Raw genomic sequence first — 27578 nt, forward strand, 5'->3', positions numbered from 1 at the left:
ACCAGCTGGGGGGGGCACCCTATGTGTGGAAGAAATGCTGAGAGGATTGGTGCAGGGTGCTGTGTTGGCCTCCGCGCTACTGCACCCCAGATAGTAATGAAGTCGCGGAGATGGAAGTATTCGCCGGCTGCTGCCCGGCGCGGGTATCTGTTGTCGGGGGTAGCTCCTCCTCCTACTCCTCATCCTCCTCATCCTCCTCCTCCTGCCCGGCGCGGGTATCTGTTGTCGGGGGTAGCTCCTCCTCCTCCTCCTCCTCCTCATCATCATCATCAAGAGCACGTACCAAGCGCCCGTGGAAGACGTACTTGAGGGATCCCTCCCTTTGGTTGGACAGCCCAAAGAGCAAGGTACCATGTTCTCATTTCCATTTTTCCGCGCCTTGTGTGTGTGTAGTGTGAGGACAAAAGGATGAAAGGACCAAATGTGCTGCAAATCGACACAGCATAAAAATGACGAATGAATGTATGTATACTGCTGAATGTAATCCAGTACAACAGGCCCTTTGATGTGAGGTGACTCTGAGTAGTAGACTGGCGATGAAGCAAAGACGAAGTCGAAACGAGAGGCTCGGTCGATGACGAAGGCTCGCATTGGGGACAACGGTGGTACTTCGTGAAGGTGTAGAGGGCTGCGAATGCAGTGCTGTTGCAAGATCAGAGTGCTGAGCAGAACTGGGCACAGATGTGTGCTGCCAGCTGATGATGTGGCTGTAGCAACAGAAGCGCTGCTGCTGTGGTAGCTGATGACTGATGATCATATATGTGTGGGGCAGAGTGCTGCTACTGAATTCAGGTTGGCGAAGAAGCAGGGCCCTGTGAAGTTGGATGATGTAGCAAGATATGTGTTGATCGCTGGGCTGTAGCAATGGTATGCTGCACAGGGGGTAGAGGCAATGATGATTGATGTTTTGATGATTCAGGTGGCTGCTCCAGAGGTAGCGCCAGCTGTTGAAGTTGTTGTTGATTATGTATTATTTTGCTGAATTATGAAGTGCTCTTTATATATGTGGTTGGGCTGCTGGTCAGCCCAGAGAAGGGCTGTCGGCCAGCAGCACAAGACAATAAACGTCTAATAAAATGCCTTTTTGGGTTGGTTTAATTTCTTTTTGGGCTGGTTTTCACACACCCCTTCTCAAGCCAAAAAGGGGACCATGAAAGAAGATGAGGAAGATGGTAATTGGGTGAAGAGGAACATGATGGAGTATTTAGGCAAGGTTGGTTGATGTGGGTGTAGATCATGTCTTTGATAGACTCTTTTGGGTTTGGACTGCATTGGATCAATGTCACAGTGCAAGAGGTTTTCACATGCATGAATGTCCGTTTGGGTTTTCATTCATACATGTGCCCCAAACACAAAAAATAGAATGCGATGCAAAGGGAATGCAAGATGGTAAATGCAATGCAGTGGGTTTTCACATGAGCAGTGCCCTCAAGGGGTTTTCACTTACTCATGCGTCCTTTATAACAATGATAAATAATCCAAATGGTGAGGATGGTCCCCCTCTCAAGATGTTGAGGGTGATGGTGGAGGACTGATGCCGATCCGCTCGTGAAGACGCTCGAGGATAGGCCGATTGACGGACTTTGTAAGGATGTTGGCATGGTTGTCCGTCGTAGGAATGTACTGGAGCCTAATGGTACCAAGCTCAACCTATTCCCTGGTAAAATGAAAATGGACACCAACATGCTTGGTATGGTTAGAAAAAATAGGATTGCCGGCGAGGGCAATCGCACTGTGACTGTCGACGAAGATGGTAGAAGTGGTGTCCATGGAAACGCGCATCTCCTCAAGAAGCTAACTGAGATACATAGCCTTAGTGGCGGCGTCATAAAGGGCCCAGTACTCGGGCTTAGCTGAAGAACTTGCAATGGTGTCGTGCTTCTTGCTATACTAAGAGAAACGGCCAGATCCAAGTGAGTACAAGCAACCACCATGGGAACGTCGGGAATCGTAATCACCGACCCAAACCGAGTCCGTGTAACCACGCAAGATGAACCCACGAGTCCGAACATATAGGTACCCGCTAGATAGCGAACAAACCTCATCAATGAACTCTAATGTGGCTCCTTCGGAGCATTGAAATACTGACTTAAAATGGATGTGCAATAGAAAATGTTAGGTCTAGAGTTAGCGAGCTATATAAGTTTCCCAACCACTTGTTGGTAGGCTCGCTGTTCATGTGGCGGTGAGTCCCCTTCCTTTGTAAGTTTGATGGTTGGATCTAGTGGGGTACTTTTTGTCACGTAGGCTGTAATGCCTGTGACCGACGGCAGACCGGATGGCCATGTCCGGGGTTCAGTGGGAGAGGACGCCCGTGCGGAGTCATGGGCGGCCAGGCTAGTGTGGACGGCAGGTCACACACTATATAGCTTGGGGGATGAGGGGCAATCCTCATTCTTCCTCTATGGCTGGGTGGTGAGCCAGAGGCCGTCCCCTCTTGTGGTAATGCCCGTAGCGGCGTTACGGGAATGTAACACTGCAAAGTTTATTTGTCCACTACTACCCACACCGAGTCATTCCCTCGACTCGTCTTGGGTAAACCGGTAATGAAATTCAAAGGAAATGCTTTCCCATTTCCTTTGAGGAATCTCCAGTGGATGGAGTAGTCCTCCAATCTTAAGACGTTCATGTTTATTGACCTGGCACTTACTGCATTTCAGCACATAAGTCTGGACGTTCGTAAACAATCTAGGCCAATAAAACTGTCTTTTTACTAGTGCATAGGTCTTCTGAATTCCAGGATGACTCGCACTTGGACTATCAAGACTATACCCCGAAGACTCGGCTAGCCTCTCCGGACTAACTTTCGCTTCGCTACCCGCCGCACCTACGGCCAGTCTCTCCGGACTAGCATTACGTGCCGGCGAGGAAGGTGGGCGCGGCCGTGACAAAGTGCGTACGCGTACAGCGCGCCAGACCTCTATAAAGGCAGGATCATGCTCACACAAGCTATGATTTGGTATTTCAACCAAAACCCCTGGCAAATTTCATGCCTTGATTTGCATCATGTCATTAGCACAGAAGCTAATGTACTGGAGAGCACTCTAGTAGCGCAAGTTCTCAGACTATGCTACCATGTTGCTTCACCAACTTGTTAAAACTTCTCCTTGGAAAGCTCTACGGCCAATCTAATCATGCATCACAAGGATTATTTCCAAAGTTGAGAGATACTTTCTCTCATAGAGTAACATCTTGGCACAAGCATATGCTCTAGAATTTTTTTGAGTTTCTAACTACCATCAATCTACGGATGGTTAAACTCCACTCTAGCCCAGAGTAAATGTAACTTTTGAAAATTTCCTTTCAAATATAACAATCAAATTGGGAAGAATATTTGCCCATATTGGAGTTTGCTTATAACAACTCCAAGCATTCAGCGAGGACTGGATTTACACCATTCATGTCAATGTATGGATTCCAGCCGAGATCTCCGATGGTTGTAGGCCTAAAAAGGAGATAATTCAATCTGTCAAGGAGTTCCTTGATAAATGATATGCTCAAAGCTGCACGCGAGAGCATTCGTAGCGCACAGGATCGCGCTAAAACATTTGCCTATAAAGGACGCAGACAAGTGACCTTTGCAGAAGGTGACTTTGTATTTTTAAAGGTTCCTGCGCAGTCAGCAACCATGAAAACGGAAAAGTGTGATAAACTTTCTCCTAGATATTGCGGTCCTTTCAAGGTCCTTAAGAATATTGGGGACGTAGCATATAAACTTGAGTTACCGGAGAGTTCTCAAGTTCATCCTGTCTTCCATGTTAGTAAACTGAAGAAATCAGTTCACGGGTTAGAGAACGTAGTTTCTCTAGATATTTTGGTGGAATTGATCACTCCACCAAAGATACCACATTAACCAGAAAGGATTCTTGGGTATCGAGACAGACAAACCCGACATAAAATGTACCAGGAGGTACTTGTTAAATGGACAGATAGGGATGAGAAAGTGGCAACCTGGGAACGCCGTAGCGCAATTTCCAAAAGGTTTCCCCAGTTTGTTTTCGAGGACGAAAACTCTTCTTAAGGGGGGGGTACTTATGCCATACTATATTTGCGAGCAGATCATATAGTATGTGGAGATGTTTGATAAATATTCTTGCACCACTACGGGTGTCTGGAATTACATCCATTCACTTACAACTCTTTGTTGCTATTACCAGACACATCCCTTCAAGTATTGTCTGGACTCACACAACTATTCGAGTTTATGTGATATTTGAGGATATCCCTCCTTTCCCTTAAGAAAGGTTTTTGTCCTCAAAAACTGTACTCTCAAGCGGACTACGCGCTCGTGTCATAGGTCCAAGAATAAATCTAGACCGTGTTTAATATCATATGTTATATTCTTGAGTCCTTCCAAGAAACTTTTAAACATCTTGCAACGAAGATGTGGTATAGTGTCTACGCACATATGGTGGTACTATTTATAAATTGCTTTGCAACAGATCAGTGGTTTCACACTTGTAACAAAGTGCTTCATTGTTGCATATTATTACCCTTCATAAGCGGTTACACACTTATGAATAATTTGGGTGGGTTGTACCATCCATCAAGAAAAATTACAAACTACTAATAACCACATTATCAATCCACAGATAATGACTGAGCTTGCTGCTGCGAAGCCATAGGTTGCTAGATAATTGATGGTAATTACACAAGTTCAATGTCTCATTACATCATACATTCAATATAAATGCAAACATCACAGTACTTCGTGATGATGAACTTAGGAATTTCATTCTATCCCTGTTTGGTGTTGGTATGAAGTATAACTATGAGAACATTATTTGCTGCCTCCTCATCATAGCGGCAAAGCTACCTACCCATCACAGGTGGCAATCTCTACCAAGTTATAACCAATGACTAGCAAATAAACGAGTACTCTTGTAAGAACTTCATAACCATATCTCACACCCAACTCATAATCACTACGGATTAAATGCCAGGGCTTGCAAAATTGAATGTTATCTGATAGGTAGAGGGGATCATCAAACTACGGATGACCTCGACAACTTACTAGGACTAGTGATGTGTAACTTTTAAGTTACTCCACTCTCCTTGCTTATTCCATACCATCGAACAAATCGGTCTCTCGATTTGAGCAACGTCAACATATTTATGAGTACCTCGATACTCATGGATTGTGGTTCGGTAATTTAAAATGTTGATCTAGAGTATTTTTCACTCAAGGATCTTAATGTTATTAGCAGCTATGTATTAGAAGTGAGTAACTACGTACCCACTATCATCACACTAGTAGTTCCATACTAGTTTGTGAGTAACTCCGTACCCAATGGCGTACCTCCCCCGAGTGGGAGTACCATATACAGCCATCTATAACAAGATGCTTAAGTCACTGTTTCTAAGAAGTGACTACACAAATTGACCCCTTCCATTGCACATTGCAGTACAATTTCTGGTATTACAACACGAATTTTTGGACGTCCTTATCATAGAGGTCAACTTAAAAACTAGTGCATAGGTCTTGTGGAGTCTCGGCCGACCTAACCACACCACTGGTGACTTCCTACAAAAAATGTGGCGCCGAAGTCACCACCTATGTACTTTAACTCCGTAAAGTACATGGTCTCATCTATCATCTATGGAAAGTTGTAAAACATTCCTGCGAGATGGATTTTTATCACCCTAAAATCATTGTGCACTATTTTAGTGTGAAGAGCTTTTTTCTTGGGTACCATGGTTCACCCCAAGCTCATCTTTTGCTAAATTCTCCGATTTAACAAAGATATGTCTGCCTCCGAACACTCCGGTTCAGCCCCAGACTTTGAGTTTACTTCTTAACACTCCGGTTAAGTCAAAACTCACCAGATACAGTAGGATTTACCACTAAGCTCTCCGGCTTAGCCTTCTATCCTAACTCAGCCCTAGTGAATGTACACTATATATGTCGGATCCGATTAACAACAACCAGGCTCATCTGGAGTGAGATACTACTCACTATTGCCATGTAAAACCTTATTAAATCCATGGAATGCTCCACTCATTCCCAAGGGGTCTTATGACTTATAGGGTTTACACGCACATGAACTTTGTAAGCAAAATAGCCGGTCATGCAATATTACAATTGCTTATGTAGGAAAGTAATATATTTCCCAAATTCATATGGTAGCATTTAAAATGTGATCACAATTGCACACTTATGTTGAACATAGGCAAGACTACACTTGCAAAATGCTATAGGGCGTCCCCCATGCATGAAACTGTCCAACCAAACTAGTCTGACGGCTAACCTCTAGATTTAGATCACTCCGGAACTAAATCACTCTGTTAGCACTAGTACACCATCATGGTCTTGCTACCTAGAGCTTCTCCGAACTCTGTAACTGGGTTTTATCCCAACTTATGGCTATATTTGTAATTGTCAAAGTTCAAATTTTATCTTGCACACTTTATCACTACGGACAAGTGTACATACAGACCTGCCAAAGAGTCAAGTTACATTCACAAGCCTTGGCGTCCCATTCCACCAAGACTACAATTGATTCCGTGAGAATTGATGTCCCATACCATCAAATTACCACCAAACCAATTGATGTGACATATAAAAAGGCTCTTTCCCCCCTCGAAAGATCACCACAAACTCTCGAGCAGTGGGATGTCAACGCATGGCAATAAAAAGAAGAGAAAACCATGCTAGTAGAACAGTTCTCTTCGATTTAATTGTACAAGGGCATTGAGCATTACATCTCAAGACTATACCCCTTCAGATTTGTTTGTCTAGCAAAACTTTAACTCTAGCAAGACGACGCTCGCAAAAGTGGAAATTGAAATCTGGCGAGGCTACGCTCCCAGAGTCGAACACTAGTCATGTCTAGAGAGTACGTTGCTAATGGGGTCATGTGATCAAGGCTACTAGCAGGTAATCGACAAACGCGACCTCAATCCCAGCTATCTTAAATGCCATTGACCAATTTGAGAAGTCATGACCATGGCAAGACTGCGCTTGCAAAAGTGTCTCTACGGACTACATTTGTTCGTCACAATGGACCACATCCAAGTAGACATTTTTCATTGGGTCTAAGCACATTGGAGCCACGAACTTCTTCTTGTGACTTTCAACAAGAACAATGTGTCTGATCTGCTCTCATATTACTTTGTGGTAAACCACATGGTTAAACCACTAACAGAGAGAATTTATATCATGTATTTATGTATTGTCAACGAATACTTCTCGAACTACGCGAGAACATTACCATTGATTTCCCTCTTGCCACCTTAAAAAAATTCTAGTGCACTACGGCACAATGTTGGTATGAGTGCACTTACGACGTGACACCAACATGTGCACGCCATGACATGACGTGTGTGCAAGACTGTCAATGGTTCAGCAGACATGGGCACGCTACGGCATTCTTAGACGTACGTGCACCGCACGAGCAAGTGCGTTATGCCACAAATGGCCAGGGTGCACTACGGCACGACTGGGTTGGACTTTACCAATGCGTCCACAACTGGTACCAAACATTGGAGGATGCAGGCATTGCGCATATTCTCGCGGGCTACGGTCATAGACGTGTTCACTAGGCACAACGGCCATAGAACGGCTTTGTCTCGAAGGACTCGGCACTACGGCCGTGGGATTTGTCGCTCTCTTAGGACGCGGCGCTACGGCCGTGTGCGGTGGGTCTCTCTCGTTGAAAACAGGCATTACGACCACACGACACGACGGCCGTGTGGGTTTGTTTCGTAGGGTGTGCCGTTGTTTTGTTTTGTTTTGTTTTTTTAAAAAAAAACAAATAAATAAATAGCGTACCGGGCCGGCCTTCGTCGCTTCGGACGTGGCCGCCCGCCCGTGGGGAGTGTATTTAGGGCCGTTTTTTGGCCGCCGTCTTGCATAAAAATGAATAACAAAAATATAAAAAAAAAATGGTTTTTAAATCTTTTTTTTTTTTTAATTCCTTTTTTCTGCTCGTGGCGCTTGCTGGGATGGTCGGCTGCCTGGTTGCCTGCTGGCCGATGCGCCGCCTGGCTGGCCGCCGCTGGCTCGCCGCCGCCGCCGCCTGGCTGGCCTGGCTGGCTGGCCGCCGCCGCCGCCTGGCTGGCTGGCCGTGGCTGGCTGGCCGCCTGAGCTGGCCGCTGGGCTGGGCTGTGGCTGCAGCCGCCCCTGGCTGGCTACAGGTTCGCTCTTGCCCCCCTTCAACGAAGCTTTAGCAAACACAGGTTCGCTCTTCGCCTCCAGCAGCTTCTTCACACAGTGTGGTCTGCGCCAGAGTTTCAGCTACGCATTTCAATTACTGGTTTTTGCTTCCTCACACACAGCGTGTGTTTCCAAGGATCTCGTGGGCTGATTTTTGCCCCTCAACCCACACAGAGTTTCGATTTTCGCTGGGGGCTGCTCTTCGCCCCTTCAAGGCGGGTTCCCCACTCAGCCTTTCTAGGCGGGTTTACCCTGTCAAAGCAAGTCTCCATGGGCTCTGCGCCCCCTCCCTTTTTCCACACAGCTTCAACGCTTGGCAGACATTTAACGCAGAAATTCAATTCAGAAAAATTCAATCGCTGCTCAAAATTGCTTACCTCCCTTGCTTGCTGTGTGTGAGACGGTCATCGAGAGAGAGTCGGAGAGAGTTCTTCCCCTCCATTCTTCCATGGCTGCCTCCCTCCACACCCTCCATTCGAGATAAGGATAAGGAGATTGTGGATGAAAACCATCGAGTGGGCTCCGGTCCCCCGTTCACGCGCAGGCTCTGACAATCCCATCGAACCACGCTCTGATACCAGTGTTACATTCCCGTAACGCCGCTACGGGCATTACCACAAGAGGGGACGGCCTCTGGCTCACCACCCAGCCATAGAGGAAGAATGAGGATTGCCCCTCATCCCCCAAGCTATATAGTGTGTGGCCTGCCGTCCACACTAGCCTGGCCGCCCATGACTCCGCATGGGCGTCCTCTCCCACTGAACCCCGGACATGGCCATCCGGTCTGCCGTCGGTCACAGGCATTACAGCCTACGTGACACTTTTGTTGTGACACAAAGATACCATTAAGATGTTGGGCCACCTCCATGCGAAGGAAATATGAGAGAAGATTGAGATCAATCTTCTCAAACATTTGTCTTAGCTGTGCCATGATATCAGCCACTTTGGCTTGATTTGAACCAGAGATGATAAGATCATCGACATACAACACTAGGTAGCACACCATCCCCCCGTGATTTATGTGGATACAGATATTGGGATCACAATGGGATGGGTGAAAACCTTGGTTGTGAAGAAATTTGTCGATGCGATGATACCACGCTTGGGGGGCTTACTTAAGCCGGTACAGAGCTTTATGTGGGCGGAAGACTTTATCCTCATGTCCGGGGAGCGGAAAGCCCAAAGGTAAACATAGACTTCCTCTTCGAGAATGCCATTTAGGAAGACACTCTTGACATTCATCTGGTAGATTGGCCATTTGTGGTGTGCGGCTAGATTGAGTAAGAGACAGATTGTCGTCATTCGAGCTGTAGGTGCGAAGGTCTCGTCGAAGTCAGTGCCTTCTTTTTGGCGAAAGCCTTGCACTACAAGCTGGGCTTTGTACTTGTCCAAGGTACCATCAGCTTCAAATTTGGTACGGAAAATCCATTTGGTTCCAATGACCTTATGCCAAGGGCAATCCACAAGGGACCACGTGCGATTACGGTTAATGCTTTGGAGTTCTTGTTCCTTAGCCTGTTTCTAGGCTGGCTGTTTGATTGCCTCTTTCCACGATGTTGGCTCATCATGAGTCACATAGTTTGCTGAAAACATAGGCAAATGAGGCATGAGGAGTGAGTCTGGTGAACCAACGAGGACCGTCCAAGGGGGTATCGTTGGGAAGCATGCATGAATTCCGCATGGTCTGTTGGTACCAGCGGGGTAAAGGGTCCCTGGGTGGCTGTCAAGAGGAGGAAGGCTCCTCAAGTGGTGGAGTAATAGTTGACTGATTGGGTTCATGTGGCACAGTCGGAGATTCTTGATCGGGTGGTATGGGCAGCGGAAGGCGAAGTAAGTCTTACTCATCAAAGACAATGTCTCGACGAATGAAGACTTTGTTCGATCTTGGATCAAAGACTTTGTAAGCCTTTGATTCAGAAGAGTAGCCCACAAAAAATGAGCAACTCACTTCTTGGCTTAAGCTTGCCTCTCGTGTCATTCAGAGTGTGTGTATGCACGACACCTAAAGACACGATGATGGGAAACAGTCGGTTTCTTGCCATAAAATGCCTCAAACAGGGTCCTGTGAGGGACAACGACAGCTTTGCTGCAAAGAGCATGGAGCGCGTCATATCCATAACGATTTAGTTCTTGTGCTCGACCACTCCATTTTGTGAGGGGGAGTTGGTGGAAGTAAGCTGGCATTGAATGCCCTGCTCTTACAAGAACTCGGCAAATTGATGGGAGCTAAACTCACCGCCATTGTCATTGCGAGCAATCCCAATCGAGACGCCCATTTGGTTAGTGACTAACCGAACTGTAACATGCAGCGGAAGTCTTCGTATTGGAGGATCCTGTCACACAAATGCTCACACCGTCTTCTGTATCTTGAGTTTCGCGAGTTTAGCAATCCACTTTAATACTTCAAACTTTAGAGAGATATGAGAGAGAGAGATGAGAATTGTACACCGTATGGGGTCTCGAATTACCCATTGAAGGGCCCCCTATCGCGTTACCGAGATAGTATTTGCTTTATTATCTTTAAAGAGACTGACGGTGTGACTGATGATAAGCCAAACGCAAGACCTTGAAGACCAAGTGTTGGGCTGAACTGTGCACTACTGTAGAAGCACCAAAGATGTCCTATCTCGAGCGTATGCACTCTTCCCAATGGTACGAGGGAGGGATGCAAAGCTAGAGAGGGGCTGTTTGGGACTGTTCTAGATTGTATATGAATGCTGTAAATGAATGAGAATGCCGCGTTTTACCTTCACCAAGTGGCTGGAGCAAAACGATGAATGGATGAATGCTGAAAACTATGTGGATGCAGAAAACTCAAGGCTGAATGCTGAACTGATGCATTTTATTGATGTAGATGGCTGAATGCTCATGCATTTGAGGCGCCTGGGCTGTAGGAGAAACGCTGAAGTGAGGTGGCTGAAACTGCAATCGCTTATGCTCCCGAGGTTGAGGATGACAAGCGCTTGATTGCTCTCTTGCTGAATATGATGAATGATAGAATGATTATGCAAAGGCTGTATTTATATGGACCATATGAGCCAGTCGACTGGCTACTGAGCTGGCCTACTGCTCATGTCCAATAATAAATGCTGGGAAAAATACCAGAAAAATCCTAGATAAATACTGGATGCTATCTGGGGTTCCTGCAATGGTCTAATGTGCAGGATGCTTTTTGATGCAAACCCTAAGGTTTCTACTGACTGTATAAGCATGAATGCGTCTTTTAAGTGGGTTAAGGGACTTAGACTGACTGATTGACTGACTATGGTTGAGAATAGCCTACGTAGCTCGTGCTGCCTGACTTATCCTGGACTGAGGATATACAATGGGGTCACGGCATACGACAAATATCATCTTATTGGGTTCTAATAATGTACAGATGTTGCATTGCTGATGATGAGCCGGCTTGTCACCATGAACTACAGTGCAGAGTGCATGTGACACGAACCCACACGGTAAAGTATTGGAAGGCATTTGATTTATGCCTCAAGAAATACACCCACATGTATCCCGAAGTCATCTACAATCAGCATGTAGTAGAGAGAGCAGTTCAAGGAGGGGGTTGGGGATTGTCCACTCAAGTCAAAGTGAATCAACTCGAGGATACCCAAAGCACGATGAGTAGCGTGATGTGGTGTTGCTTACCCATTTGACATGGTTGGTAGACATCCTTGGTCAGTTTGAGGCGGGGTATGTCTTCAACCAACTGGTCCCTAGACAAATCATAGATGCCATGGTCGTTTAGTGTCCGAAGGAGCTATGGTCACATAGGCATGAACCCGATGAAACTCAGAACCCTCGGAAGATGGCTCAGATAAAAAAAGTAAACATCCGGCATAAGCCATCCTTATGTGCTTGACCTTGAGCAACAACGAGACCGGTAGTCTCATCAATCACCTCGACAACTTGCTTGTTGAAGTAAACTCCACGATCGAGTTGGGTCAGCTGGGATACAGAAAGTGAGTTGAGGCCCAAGTTAGGAACAAGATAGACATTGTCCAAGGTTGCCTGGTTGGGACCTATGTTTGTGTCAAATAAGACGGTGCCAATAGATTTGATGGGCATCAGTGTGTTGTTGCCACATCGAACTTTACCCTTAGCAGGACACTGAGAGATGAAAATGTCGGCATTGCATGCGATATGGTGTGTAGCTCCACTATCAACTATCCAAGTGACCGGATGGCCACATGGAAGAGTTGGGTGGGCTTCGATGATGGGCATAGGCGGATCATTAGGTAACTGACAGATCTGAACGAGGGCAGAAGCTTCCACACGTTGACTGCCTCGTCTAGTCCGTTGTTTCTTCTTCCTTCGAAAGAGTAGCTAGAGTCTAACTTAGATGTGGCCTGAGCGACATTGGCCGAGGGGTTGGGATATGGTGTAAGTGATGACCAATCTGACATCCCTTCCGGGGTGGCGAAGGATACTGACTGGGGGGTGGACCTTGAGCAACCTAACCAGTGGTGCGCCATTGAGAAGATCTAGGCTAATTCGTACAAGTGCCTTGTTTTTGCTGGTTCCCTGGTGGGGGACCTTGTAGAGTAGGTGCAGGAGCATTACTCCCTCTTGACCGCCAATTTGGGGCATTGCTACCACCTTGGTTGTTTTGGTGTTTCGAGTTGTTGGTGTTGGGGTTGTTACCTCTGTTTTCCTTGGCTTTAATGCCACACTCATCATCAACATGTCTAGACATTTGGCAATGAGTGTAGTATCTAAAACATACTAGGATCAAGATTAGAGGGTGAACTAGAAGAGAAAACAGTGTTACCTCCTTGTACACCAGTAGTTTGGGAGCGTATGTTGCTCCTTGACCCTCCTCTATTTGGGTTCATGTGTGTAAGAGAGAATTAGGGTTAGGTTAATGTGAGAGACATACACAGAGAGAACAAGGGAGAGAGAGAGAGAGAGTTGTGGGGATAAGTCAACTCATGAGGCATGAGTGTGTGACTCCCCTATCACACATGTATATTGCACTAGTACACATAGTGCACTTAGTACATTAAAAGTACTAAGTGTACTATGTACTATAACTTATGGGCTTGTACACACTATAAGGGTGGGCATTATGCCTTTACCCCAACAACCTCCCACTTAAAGGCAAAGTGCCCTTAAATGAAGGAAAAGAAAAAATCAGCATGTACATGATAATATACAAGGCCATATCAAGGCTGAAACTGGCCTCATCCAATGCCCATCAAGTGTCTGCAATGAGCAAACCGTCCGGAGGCAAACTCTTTGTCAACAGATCAGCCGGGTTGTCATCCGTGTGAATCTTAACAAGCTGAATTTGCTTGTTCTCTATCACCTCTCTGATGAAGTGATACTTCACATCCACATGCTTCGTCTTTGCATGAAAGATAGGGTTCTTTGCCAACTGGATGGCACTCTGACTGTCACAATGCAACAATGGAACATCCCCTGTATAACCCAAATCAACCACTAACCGAGATAGCCATAATGCCTCCTTGCAAGCCTCTGTGGCTGCAATATACTCGGCCTCTGTAGTAGATAAGGCAGTGCACTTCTGCATCCTGGATATCCATGACACAGCACCTCCTGTGAATGTAAACACATAACCGGTAGTAGACTTCCGGTTATCTGGATGACCGGCATAATCCGAATCCGTGTAACCATGCACTAATGCATCCTGTTTGCCAAAGCATATGCACATATCCTGTGTGCCCTTCAGGTATCTCATGACACCTTTCACTGCTTCCCAATGCTTCTTGCCAGGGTTGGCCATGTATCTAGAAACCACTCCCATTGCAAATGCAATGTCCGGCCTAGTAGCAACCATGTGTCACGTGCATCCCGCACTTGGATGCCACGTGGACATTCTGTACAGAAGGTGCAGGACCTGGGATGGTGAACTGGTCCCATGTGAGCCCAGTCCGGGACGAGTCAGCCAGGGATCCATCTCAGTCGTCCGAGGTCAGGTGTGCATTGTCCTGCACATGAGTCCAAGGTCAGGTGTGCATTGTCCTGCACATGAAGCAGTGCCAGTCCGCGCTGTGAGTCTCCCTCTGGAATGATGTCAGATGTGCTGTGTATCTGGTTTGCAACTGGATGCCAGGCCTCTGTAGGCATGTAGTTTGCATGTAGAGATGGGGCCAGCCCATAGGGCTACCCCAGTGTAGGTATTTGCATGTGCATACTTAGATGGGCATGGGGGAGGTGTAGAACCACCCCCAAGGGGCCAGGAGGGCCCAAGACTTTGCCCACCAGCCAAGGCAAGGGCTGGAGGGGCAGTCGGCCAGCTCCAGAGCCTCTGGACAGGCAGCCGACAGAGGGTAAAAGCCCTAGACAGTAGGCAGCCAGGTGTAGGGGCAGTCCCCACACCTATGCGCAGCCTGCCCAGCAGCCAGGAGGCTGTCCCAGAGTCAGGCGCAGGCTGGACAGCCATCAGACAAGTGTGAAAACACTTTATTAAAGTGTGACCACAATTATTACAAGACTCAGTCGTGGGCTGTCCTGAAGCCAGCCGACTGGATGCAAGAGGGGGTATAAATACCCCAGCCCATAATCCCATTATTCATCTCACAATTCACCAAGAGCCTCAAGCATTCAAGGGCCAGGACAGCCAAGGGTTTGCTAAAGCAAAGGGGTGAAGGACTGAAGGTCAAGGGCAGGTTTTCCAGCCAAGAAAAGGTCAAGTACTTTGTATTTGTTTCAGATTTACATCATTCTAATAAAGCAAATACACCATCCGTGGTGGGGGCCCTACAAAGGGTAATTGGGACCCAATACTGTGTCCTCTCCATCTCCCCCTTCTCTCTCTATTTTCTGCACATTGTCTTTCAGTTTGTGCGTTAATTCCGTCGCGAAAAGAGTGCTGTTTTCTGAGTTTTGAAGTACCGATCCCTCTCCGAAGCTTCCGCATATTACAGTGGTATCAGAGCCTACTTCAAGGACGAAGATTCAGCAAAGAAAACCAGAAAATTTTTCGCTCGTGTGGTTGGTTTTTAGACGCCGGTGGACTACCCCTTTCGGAGTGACTCCTGTCCCTCGAAGGACGGTTGGTTTTTAGCCTCCGGAAGCCTCCGGAAGTCTCCCACACAGATAGTGGATGGTCAGATTGCGTTCCGGAAAGGAACTGCATTTTCCCGCTATGGCGAGCTTTGGCGACGAGAGAGAACCAGAACCATGGGACCAGAGTGCACCAGGCAGCCCAGCTAGGGCACCCGGCTTGAGTGTACAAGACATGTTCCAGCAGATGATGCGAGCAATCGCAGACCAGACAACCAAGTTGGACGAGCAGAAGGCGCGGATTTTGGCTCTGGAGGAGCGTTCTCGCTCTCCAGCGTCGCGTTTTCCATCTCCTCCTCCCTCTCCTTCCGTACCCCAGATACCAGATCCTCGTCACAGGGACCCTCTCGAGGGGTCACAGCCGCAGTCAAGCTCCTTGCTTGAGATGCAGATACGGGCATTGGAGATTCGACAACGAGAAGACGAAGCCATGCGACGAGTGGAACACGAGCGTTACCTCCGAGCTTTGGACGCCAGATTGACACCGGCGGCGCCCTCGAATCATTTTCCCGAGAAAATGAACTTCAGTAAGTATAATGGTAAACTCGATCCCACTACTCTGTATTCATGGTTACATCAATTTGAAGCTTACTTTGCCGCAGTTAGGAAAACAGATATTGACAAAGTGATCTTAGCCAGGTTGTATTTGGAAGGTGAGGCCATTCCTTGGTGGACTCAGTGGGCTCATGCCCACACCAGATCAGGTATGGCAGCTTATGGGTGGGACGAGTTCGTCCGTGACCTTAAGCAGCGGTTTTTACCGCCCCACTACCTTGAGCGACTCGAAGACGAGTTCAGGGGTGCGCGTCAGAATGCGCAACCAGTCCTTCAGTTTGCCAATAGAATTTCGACCTTGTGTCTACAATTAGGCTTATCTGATGCGGACAAGAAAGGGCAGTTTTTGTATGGCCTGGACACGCACATCCAATGGGAGGTGCGTATGTTTAGACCAGCCACCTTTGAGGACGCACTCTCGCTTGCGCAGACATATGCAGGTCCACCCCCTTCAGAGGTCAAAGACGAAGCGGAACCAGACATTATTGATGAAGCAGAGGTAATGGTTCCAGAACAGATCCTTCTGCACCGTTTCAAGCATGGCTCAGGCCGAAGACTACGACAGTTCCTCACGAAGTTTCAGGACCGAGGAACTCATGAAGCGGTATGGCTCGACAAAGAATTTTTCGAAGACTATCCGGCTTTATTGACGGATTATTTGGAGGCTATGCAGCTTCCGTCAAGTTAAGCAGAAGGGGATGTCACGTGCATCCCGCACTTGGATGCCACGTGGACATTCTGTACAGAAGGTGCAGGACCTGGGATGGTGAACTGGTCCCATGTGAGCCCAGTCCGGGACGAGTCAGCCAGGGATCCATCTCAGTCGTCCGAGGTCAGGTGTGCATTGTCCTGCACATGAGTCCAAGGTCAGGTGTGCATTGTCCTGCACATGAAGCAGTGCCAGTCCGCGCTATGAGTCTCCCTCTGGAATGATGTCAGATGTGCTGTGTATCTGGTTTGCAACTGGATGCCAGGCCTCTGTAGGCATGTAGTTTGCATGTAGAGATGGGGCCAGCCCATAGGGCTACCCCAGTGTAGGTATTTGCATGTGCATACTTAGATGGGCATGGGGGAGGTGTAGAACCACCCCCAAGGGGCCAGGAGGGCCCAAGACTTTGCCCACCAGCCAAGGCAAGGGCTGGAGGGGCAGTCGGCCAGCTCCAGAGCCTCTGGACAGGCAGCCGACAGAGGGTAAAAGCCCTAGACAGTAGGCAGCCAGGTGTAGGGGCAGTCCCCACACCTATGCGCAGCCTGCCCAGCAGCCAGGAGGCTGTCCCAGAGTCAGGCGCAGGCTGGACAGCCATCAGACAAGTGTGAAAACACTTTATTAAAGTGTGACCACAATTATTACAAGACTTAGTCGTGGGCTGTCCTGAAGCCAGCCGACTGGATGCAAGAGGGGGTATAAATACCCCAGCCCATAATCCCATTATTCATCTCACAATTCACCAAGAGCCTCAAGCATTCAAGGGCCAGGACAGCCAAGGGTTTGCTAAAGCAAAGGGGTGAAGGACTGAAGGTCAAGGGCAGGTTTTCCAGCCAAGAAAAGGTCAAGTACTTTGTATTTGTTTCAGATTTACATCATTCTAATAAAGCAAATACACCATCCGTGGTGGGGGCCCTACAGAGGGTAATTGGGACCCAATACTGTGTCCTCTCCATCTCCCCCTTCTCTCTCTATTTTCTGCACATTGTCTTTCAGTTTGTGCGTTAATTCCGTCGCGAAAAGAGTGCTGTTTTCTGAGTTTTGAAGTACCGATCCCTCTCCGAAGCTTCCGCATATTACACCATGGCATACATGAGACTGCCACAAGCTGAAGCATACAGAATCTTGGCCATATCAGCCCTGTCTCTATCTGACTGTGGGCTGTCCATAGCACTGAGTTTCACATATGGAGGCAAAGGAGTACTAGTCTTCTTCCCCCCGTCCATATTGAACCTCTGCAAGACTTTGCCAATGTATTCCTTCTGAGACAAATACAACACATGTTGATTTCTGTCCCGAAGTATCCGCATACCCAAGATGTGATTTGCATCACCCAAATCCTTCATATCAAAGGTTTGATGCAGCCTCTGCTTCAAGGCATCCATCTCTTTACGAGATTTCCCGGCAATCAACATATCATCAACATACAAGATGAGGATCAATAGACTGCCATCCAAAGCTTTCTTGGTGTACAAGCAGTGATCTATGTCACTTCTCCTGAATTTCTGAGATTTCATGAATGTATCAAATTTATGATACCATTCTCTTGGTGCCTGTTTGAGCCCATAAAGACTCTTTTTCAGCTTGCATACAAGCTTCTCTTTTCCACTCATTGCATAACCCTCTGGCTGCTGCATATATATCTCCTCATGGAGATCACCGTGAAGAAAAGCAGTCTTCACATCCATCTGAATCAAGTCCAGATCATCATGTGCAACCAAAGCTAACACAGCTCTAAGTGTGGTAATTTTGACCACTGGAGAGAAGATCTCCTCAAAGTCCACACCATATTCTTGCTTGAAGCCCTTAGCCACTAACCTGTCTTTGTATCTTGGCTTTGCATCTGATGCAACTTTGAGCCTGTATACCCACTTGCATGGCAAAACCTTCTTGCCTGCAGGCAAATGCACCAACTTCCAAGTTCCATTTTTATGCAGAGAATCCATCTCTGACTTCATGGCACGCTCCCAAAGAGCTTTGTCTGCCCTCTGTAAAGCCTCCTTGTAACATGAGGGCTCCCCACAGTCAGTGAGCATCAAGTAGTCAACCCCTGGAACAAACCTGTCAGGGGCTCTGGAGGGTCTTGTGGACCTCCGTACCCAATGACCATCATTTGCAGGTTGCTGTCCAGCCTGCATATCACCCATTGGTGGCTCCTGTTCCATGCCATAAGGCTGAAAAATCATGCCCGGTATCTCCTCTAACTGTGGTATATCCATAGGGATATCTTCTGCCATCTCTGGCTGTCCATTTGGACCATTTTCAGCACCATTTAAGGGCTGGTTTTCCTGCTGTAATGGCTGATTTACAGCCCTTTGTTGTTGTCCATGATGTCCATCATCATCAAAGATGACTCTGCCAGGCTCCTGTTGCCTTGCAGGCTCCTTATACATGCATGTTTCATCAAAAATGACATCATTGCTGCGTATAATCTTTCTATTCATGGGATCCCAAAGTCTATACCCCATTTCACCTCTGTCACCATATCCTAGGAATATGCATTTGTGAGACTTAGGATCAAGTTTGGTGCGCATTTCCCTGCGTATGTGCACGTACGCAACGCAACCAAACACTCTCAAGTGCTTGTATGACGGAGGCTTCCCTGTCCATACTTCTTCTGGCACTTTCCCACCAAGCCTCGTGTTAGGTGACCTGTTTATAAGGTGAACGGCTGTCATAACAGCTTCAGCCCGCATGTGACAATATAGAACGGACCTTTTCCTGAATGGTCCTGTTCATCCTCTCTGCTGTTCCGTTTTGTGGAGGATCATAAGGAGTAGAGAGCTCCCTCTTGATGCCTTTAGCATCACAAAAGTCCTGAAACTGTTTGGACATATACTCTCCACCATTGTCGGAACGCAAAGCCTTCAGTGTTTTGCCAGTTTGATTCTCAACATGAGCAACAAACTTCTGAAACACTGAGAATGTATCACTCTTCAAGCGAAGAGGATAAACCCACACCTTGCGTGTGGCATCATCAATAAAAGACACAAAGTATTTTGCCCCTCCCAAAGAAAGCTGAGGCATCTCACATACATCTGTATGCACAAGCTCTAACTGAGCATCTTTCTGTCCAAGAGCTTTCTTGTGGGGCACTGTAGTTGCCTACCATATATACAATGCTCACAAAACTGAAAACTTGAAAACTTTAGAGAAGGCAAGTAACCCAAACGAGACAATTGCTCCATTCCTTTGACACTCATGTGTCCCAACCGGCTATGCCACATAGAAATTTCCGGCAGCTCGGTTGCATTTACATTAGTATGGTGACAAACACCTGCATGCATGAAATAAAGAGTGTCCACCTTAGAGCCTCTGGCAACAACCAGTGAGCCCTTACTAATTTTGCACTTTCCACTACCAAATGTGGTAACATAATCAGCATCATCAAGCTGTCCAGTAGAAAGCAGATTCTTCTTGATCTCAGGCACATGCCTGACATCATGGAGCATAAGCTGCGAGCCATCTGAAAACACAAGCCTCACATCACCTCTGCCAAGTATCCTGCATGCATGGTTATCACCCAAATAAACCACTCCTTCATTGCCCGCAGTATACCTGACAAACAAGTCTCTACAACCTGTGATATGAAAGGAGGCACCTGAATCAATGATCCATGAGTGCATACCATGACCACCTGTAAGAAGTGAATGGGCATCAAGTGAAGAAGTAAATAGGACCTCATCCTCACTGCCACCTGCATGTGACACATTGATTTCTTCAATCTTGACTCCACTTTTGCCCTTTGGCTTTACATCTTTGGCTTCATCTTTCTCTTTGTCTTTGCCTTTTCCCTTTTCCTTTTGATCATTTTTCCATTTGTAGCATTGCTTTTTAATGTGTCCCTTTTTGCCACAATAATGGCATTCCAAATCCTTTTTGGAGCGAGACTTGCTCCTTCCCGTTTCTTGGCTTTTCCCCCTTTGCTGGGGGATCTCCCACGTGCATTCATTGCATTGGACTTTCCAACAGAGTTGTTTTTCCTGTTCATCTCTTCTTGAAGAAGAGCACCCTCAACATCTGCATATGACAGCATAGCATGCGAATTGCTAGTGGCTGTCCTGAATGTGTCCCAACTCTCTGGCAAAGTGCATAACAGAAAAGTGGCTTTGAACTCATCGTCCATTGCCAACTTTTGATTAATGACCTGGCTGACAATACCATTAAACTCATTTAGATGGGCTGTCATGGACGCCCCTTCCTTCATCTGAAGACCTATGAGTTTCTTCAACCAATACACTTTGCTTGAGGCACTTTGTTGGGCATACAAGTCCTGCAATCTCTGCCACATTCCCCAAGCTGTCTTCTCTTCACGAATGCTGAAAAGTAAAGAGTCTGACACAGACAACATGATAGTAGATCTTGCCAGCTCATCCATATCTTCCCACTCTTCAGCAGTAAGAGAAGCGGACAGTACACCCCTTTCTTTGATAGGCTTGTGCTGCTTTTTCTGGAGCAACACATTGTAGCACTGGGTTTGCCAAATATCATAATTATGCGAGCCTTCAAGCTTCTTGATGTGAAGCAATGAAGAGCTCTCACTTGTGGTTGCCATAGCAAAATGCAACCTGTCAATGCTTGACTCCCTGCAAAATGTGCAAACAATGCACCAAAAGCACACAAAGTGCTCACAGTTGTTCTCCCAAGCTTTATCTCCCACTGCGGAAGCACAAATGCAACTTTTCTCCAACTTTATGTGATGAAATCAACAAAATCTGGTTGCTACAGATTTTGGACAGCACCTTAAATGTGCTCTGTTGCCCTTCCAAAGTACTGTACAACAGTACCAAGTGCTTATAAATGATGTACCAAACCTGTACCGGCAAGTACAGTAGCTGAAATTGAACCTTTTGGTCACTCAAAACAGTGTACAGCCATGCCAAAACTTGCACAAAGCTGTGCCAAATTTGTACCAGCAGGTACAGTAGCAATAAATGCTCTCCTGGCTGTCCAAATGAGTGAAAATCAGACTTTTACAGTCCCGTACACTGCATACAACAATCCCGAACAGAAATTGGGCAAAAGCCCCTTGACTGAAGCTGATTTTTGAGGATTCAAGGCATAAATGTCTTGCTTGCTGCTTTGCCAAGCTCAACAAGCATACAAACTTGAAAAGCCCCTTGATTTAAGATCGATTTCTGATCATACATGGTACATTGACGCACATGAAGGCATCCAGAGTGTTCACGATGCTTCCCCCTGGCCACATATACATCCAAATAATGAAAGCCCCTTGATTTACAGGCACATTGAGTGCTTGTAAGGCATCAGCACATTATCCACAGCATCAAATGCGATTGCCTGCATGCAAATCAACCAAATCGGCACAAAAGCCCCTTGATTTGCACTGCAATTTGCTGCAATTTTGCCCAAATGTGCGATTTCTCACATCATACAGCATGTATGAGTGCTTAATTGCACAATTACATCAAAAAACCCCAAATTTCGACATCAAATTTCTTGCAAATTTGACCCCGAATGTGAGATTGCTCACATCATACGGCATGTATGAGTGCCCAATGGCACAATTACATCAAAAGCCCCAAATTATAATGCCCAATGTCCTGTCAATTGACTGCAAATGTGACCAATGTCACCGATTTCCTGCCAATTGACCTGGGGTGTGACCAATGTCACCCAATTTTGCTAATTTTGCTCAAAATTTGAGCAATTTGGCACCTGTACCTGCTCAATTGCAAATAATGGACATAAAAATTCCCGAAATTGAAGCAAAATACCTCTAATTTGGGCTGAATTTGAGGGGCAATTCTGATTTGAGGGGCAATTCTGATGTTGACTGCTGATTCGTGTGGATAATTAGCTGCTGCTGCTGTAGAGGACACGTGGCTGTTGAGTCGCCTCTTTGCTGGCTATATGCGCTGAGCGCTACGTGGCTGAGCGTGGCTGTTGGAGAGGCGGACTGTTGACCAGTCGTACAGAGAGAGTCGGAGCAGCGATTATGCAATGCGACGACCACCTTTGTTACGCCTTGTGGCCAGCGCTATACGCCTTGCTGTATGTTTACGTTGCCGCTTGGTTTACGCCTTTGCTGTCTCCGCCTACTGCTGACGCACGCGCTACCTTTTGCCACGTACGCATTCGCCTAGCATAGCATACACGCTTGAAGTCGACGGGCTCCCTTCGCTAATGGCCAGGCGTCGAGCGAGAGCCTTCGCTTATGTTTCGCCTAGCGCCAGCTAACGACTTGCGTTCACTTGCCTACGTCAAGCGATAGCGGCCAGCGATTACGCCTTTAACGCTGCCTTGCACTTCTACGTGCCCGAGCTGCCACCTCTCGCGACTGCCTGTGCCCGTTGGCTGGCTAATGATGATTCTCCAACTAGCGAAAGTGCAGCCAGCAGCTTGAAGGCGCATGTGAAAAATGGGTAGCTCCAGGAGTGACTGGCTCTGATACCAGTTGTGTGTAAGAGAGAATTAGGGTTAGGTTAATGTGAGAGACATACACAGAGAGAACAAGGGAGAGAGAGAGAGAGAGTTGTGGGGATAAGTCAACTCATGAGGCATGAGTGTGACTCCCCTATCACACATGTATATTGCACTAGTACACATAGTGCACTTAGTACATTAAAAGTACTAAGTGTACTATGTACTATAACTTATGGGCTTGTACACACTATAAGGGTGGGCATTATGCCTTTACCCCAACAGTTCACATTACTCCAGGGATTGAGGGTAGTTGTTGGTACCGTATGCTGAACCTGTGTTGTAGAAGCAGACACCGAGGTAGTATTAAGAACATAAGCACTCAAAGGTGCATACGAACCTGACACAGTCTCCAGTTGAGTTGATGACAATGGATCTTTGGACGACCATCGTTGTACCTGTCCTCCCTGAGAGAAAGAACCAAACAGAAATCCAGGTTGTCAATTAGATTGCGTAGCAGGGCTCTCCAGATGAGGGCTGGATACCAAGGTCCAGTACTGGCAGACTGGTTGTAGGCACGTATCCCAATCTAGAAGCGAAGTCTGATAAGCTCGGAGAGGGCGTGAGTAGGTGTAGACAGGCTGGTCGTCTCCCAATGTAAGACCTCGAATGGGGCTCTCCAATGAGTAAGAAGTCCCATCCTCTGTGTGGTCTAGATCTGAGTAAGGAGAATCAACATCTGGTGACAAAGGCTGGTCCTCTGGAATCATGGGTAGATGATCCATGCTGTGTGCTCTCGAGGTCTTCAATCCCTTTGCTCACGATATCTTTGATACCATGTGAGGGCAAAAGGATGAAAGGACCAGATGTACGAGCAATCAGAGCAAATCAACACAGCATAAAAATGATGAATGAATGTATGTATACTGCTAAATGTAATCCAGTACAAGAGGCCAGGTGTCTCTAAGTAGTAGACCGGCGAAGAAGCAAAGATGAAGTCGAAGCAAGAGGCTCGGTCGATGATGAAGGCTCACGTCGGGGACAGCGGTGGTACTCTATGAAGATGTAGAGGGCTGTGAATGCAGTGCTGCTGCAAGATCAAGGTGCTGAGCAGAACTGGGCGCATATGTGTGCTGCCAGAGGGCAGAATGCTGATGATGTGGCTGTAGCAACAGAAATGCTGCTGTTGTGGTAGCCGACGACTGATGATCAGATATGCGTGGGGCAGAGCGCTGCTGCTGAATTCAAGTAGCACGGCGCCGTGCAGTTGGATGATGTAGCAAGATATGTGGATCGCCGGGCTGTAGCAGTGGTATGCTGCCCAGGGGGTATGTTTGATGATTCAGGCGGCTGCTGCAGAGGTAGTGCCGGCTGCTGAAGTTGGTTTTGTTGATTATGTATTATTTTGCTGAATTATGAAGCGCTCTGCATATATGTGGTTGGGCTGCTGGTCGGCCCAGAGAAGGGCTGTTGGCCAGCAGCACAAGACTAAATGTCTTATAAAATGCGTTTTTGGTCTGCTTTTCACACACTCACCAGGAAACCCTTGTGTTTCACAGACAAACCCAAAGGCGCTTGACAAGGAGTCCCCATTTATGGATGGCCAGAACAATCCGAGCTGTGTTCAAGACATGCTAAGAAGACGCGAAGCAACGAAGGGGAGACACAAAGCACAAGACGAGGAACACAACAACATTAGTGGTGGTGGGGGTGGTTGGGAGATGCTGAGCTTAGAGCAGGCACTCGCTTCCTTGGAAGCAGGGACGCTGCCCCAGCCTTCCGATGGTGATTTTACATGCATTTTGCGCAAGTGCACAAAGGAGAGAAACCGTGCTTATGCGCTTCGCTTGTATGCCTACTTGCACAAAAATGGGCTGGATTCTCATTCATCACTCGGAAACCACCTCGTCTCGATGTTGGTAGAAGTTGGAAGCATGGCCAATGCTCAGCAGCTTTTTGACAAGTTGGTGTTTCGGCAGGAAGCCTCCTGGAATTCTCTTATCATAGGGTATTTTGGATGTGGTGAGTCTGATCAGGCTCTCATTCTGTACCAGAAAATGCAAGAGGACGAGTCTGTATGCCCCAGTTCCTATTCATTTGTGGCCCTGCTCAAGGCTTGTGCTGAGCTCAAAGATCTGGAAAGAGGCTGCAGCATACATTCTGAGATTGTGAGAAAGGGGTTGCTGGAAAGAGACGTTGTTGTCGGCAATGCGTTGGTAAGCATGTATGCCAAATGTGGCTGGCTTGCAAAAGCACAGGAAGTATTTGACAAGCTTCCAATTCGAGATGTGGTTTCGTGGAATGCACTAATTGCTGGATATGCCAAGTATAGAAGAGGTAAGGAAGCACTTGAGTGTTTTGAACAGATGCAACACAATGGCGTCTCTCCAAATGCTGTCACCTTTGTTTGCAGCTTGATAGCTTGTGGTAGCTCAGGAGCTAAAGATAAGGGCCAGGAAATACATGCTGAGATTGCCAGGAAAGGGTTGTTGCAAACAAACCTTCGTGTTGGCAACGCATTGATTGATATGTATGCCAAGTGTGGTTTGCTTGCGAAAGCACAAGAAGTCTTTGACAAGCTTCCAGCTCGAGATCTGGCCTCGTGGAATGCACTAATTGCTGGATATGCCCAAAATGGGTGTGGTGAGGAAGCACTTAACTGTTTTGAAGAGATGCAGCTCAAGGACATCTCTCCAAATGCTGTCACATTTATTTGTAGCTTGAAAGCTTGTGCGAGCATAGGAGCCATAGACAAGGGCCAGAAAATACATGATGAGATTGCTAGGAAAGGGTTGTTGGAAAGAGACCCTCGGATTGGCAATGCCTTGGTTCATATGTATGCGAAATGTAGCTTGCTTGTAAAAGCACAGGAAGTGTTTGACAAGCTTGCAGTTCGAGATGTAGTCTCATGGACTGCACTAATCTCAGGATATGCTGAACATGGATATGGTGAGGAAGCACTGAACCGTTTTGAACAGATGAAACAAGAGGGCATCTCTCCGGATTCTGTCATGTTTGCTTGCAGCTTGAAAGCTTGTGGCAGTATAGGAGCCACAGACAAGGGCCAAGAAATACATGCTGAGATTGCCAGAAAAGGATTGCTGGAAAGGGATCTTACTGTTGGCAACGCGTTGGTCAATATGTATGCAAAATGTGGCTTGCTTGCAAAAGCACAGGAAGTGTTTGACAAGCTTCCAGCTCGAGACATAGTCTCTTGGAATGCACTAATCGGAGGATATGCCCAGCATGGGCGTAGCGAGGAAGCATTGAACTGTCTTAATCAGATGCAACTTGAGGGCATCTCTCCAGATTCTTTCACGTGTGTTTGCAGCTTGAAAGCTTGTGGAAGCATTGGAGCCACAGAAAAGGGCCAAGAAATACATGCTGAGATTTCCAGAAAAGGGTTGTTGGATAAAAGCCTACATGTTGGCAATGCATTAGTCGATATGTACGCCAAATGTGGCTGCCTTGCAAAAGCAGAGGAAGTGTTTGCCAAGCTTCCAGATCGAGACATTGTCTCTTGGAATGCATTAATCTCAGGGTATGCCCAACACGAGAGTGATGAGGAAGCACTGAACTGTTTTGAACGCATGCAACAGGAGGGCATCTCTCCGGATGCTGTCACATTTATTTGCAGCTTGAAAGCTTGCGGCAGCATAGGAGCCACAGACAAGGGCCAAGAAATACATGCTGAGATTTCCAGAAAGGGGGTGTTGGAACAAGATCTTGTTGTTGGCAACAGATTGATCGACATGTATGCCAAATGTGGCTCTCTTACAAAAGCACAGGAAGTATTTAACAAGCTTCCAGTTCGAGATGAAGTCTCCTGGACTGCATTGATTGCAGGATATGCCCAGCTTGGAGAAAGTGAAAATGTTTTCCACATCTTTGACAAAATGATCGGAGAAGGTTTTGAGCCAAATCTGGTCACATTCACTAGTGTGTTAAATGCCTGCAGTCATGCAGGTCTAGTGGATAAGGGCCAGATGTACTTTGAGGCCATGAGCAAAGACTATGGCATCATCCCAAGTATTGAGCACCACACTTGCATACTTGATCTCCTTGGCCGTGCAGGCCAATTAGAGAAGGTGGTAGCCATGATCAAGAACATGCCGTTCCATCCTGATCCTGCGGTGTGGCATACTGTGTTGGGTGCATGTCAAAAGTGTGGTAATGTGGAGCTTGGAAGAGAAGCCTTTGAACAAGCAGTGCAATTGGATGAAAAGGATCCTGCAGCTTACGTCTGTATGTCTAACATCTATGCAGATGCCGGCATGCTGGAGGATGCAGGCAAGGTTGAGGGAATGAGAGTTGCAAAACAAGCATTGTAAGTAGCCAGGACATTGCTAACAGACTGCAGACAGTGAAATTGTGCATTCATTTTTTGTTGGGAATAATGAGGAGGCATTAACAGAGAAAAAATATCTATGGCAGGCTCGAGAGTCTAGACCTGGTGTGGGGATGAGCAGGGCCCGGGTTCGATCCCTAGCTCCAGAACGGTAAATAAAAGACCACCATACGACTGGTATAACTTAGAAGAAAAACAAAAAGTGCACGTTATTGGATGCCTTGCATGTTAACTCATGAAATAACATTGCAGTTGATATTGTGCTTATTCTTTCTATCTTTAGTGGTGCATTTGCCCTATCAACTACTTATTTGTTGTACTAATTCTTTCTATTTGCTACTTCCCTTAGTGCTAGGCTTCATTATGGCTGAGTCTACCTTGCATCTCCGGAGGTTTGACAGAAA

The 27578-nt window shown here is 46.9% G+C and overlaps 1 protein-coding gene across 3 annotated transcripts; it reads left to right on the forward strand.

Moving 5' to 3' along the window:
- On the forward strand, nt 1-27477 carry LOC147633508 (pentatricopeptide repeat-containing protein At2g39620-like). 3 transcript variants are annotated; one of them, XM_086806597.1, is made up of 3 exons: nt 1-169; nt 236-347; nt 24386-27477. In XM_086806597.1, exons 1-3 carry the CDS (start codon nt 111-113, stop codon nt 27155-27157), a joined length of 2943 nt encoding a protein of 980 aa, XP_086662723.1. In that variant the 5' UTR covers nt 1-110; the 3' UTR covers nt 27158-27477. The 3 variants fall into 3 exon arrangements, with proteins under 3 accessions (XP_086662723.1, XP_086662722.1, XP_086662725.1); XM_086806599.1 differs by having other exon boundaries at nt 53-130; nt 203-347; XM_086806596.1 differs by having other exon boundaries at nt 1-347.
- The last annotated feature ends 101 nt before the right edge of the window (nt 27478-27578 follow it).

This window comes from Cibotium barometz, chromosome 12, assembly GCF_041138505.1.
Source record: "Cibotium barometz isolate CiBa-2024 chromosome 12, ASM4113850v1, whole genome shotgun sequence".
NCBI lineage: Eukaryota > Viridiplantae > Streptophyta > Polypodiopsida > Cyatheales > Cibotiaceae > Cibotium > Cibotium barometz.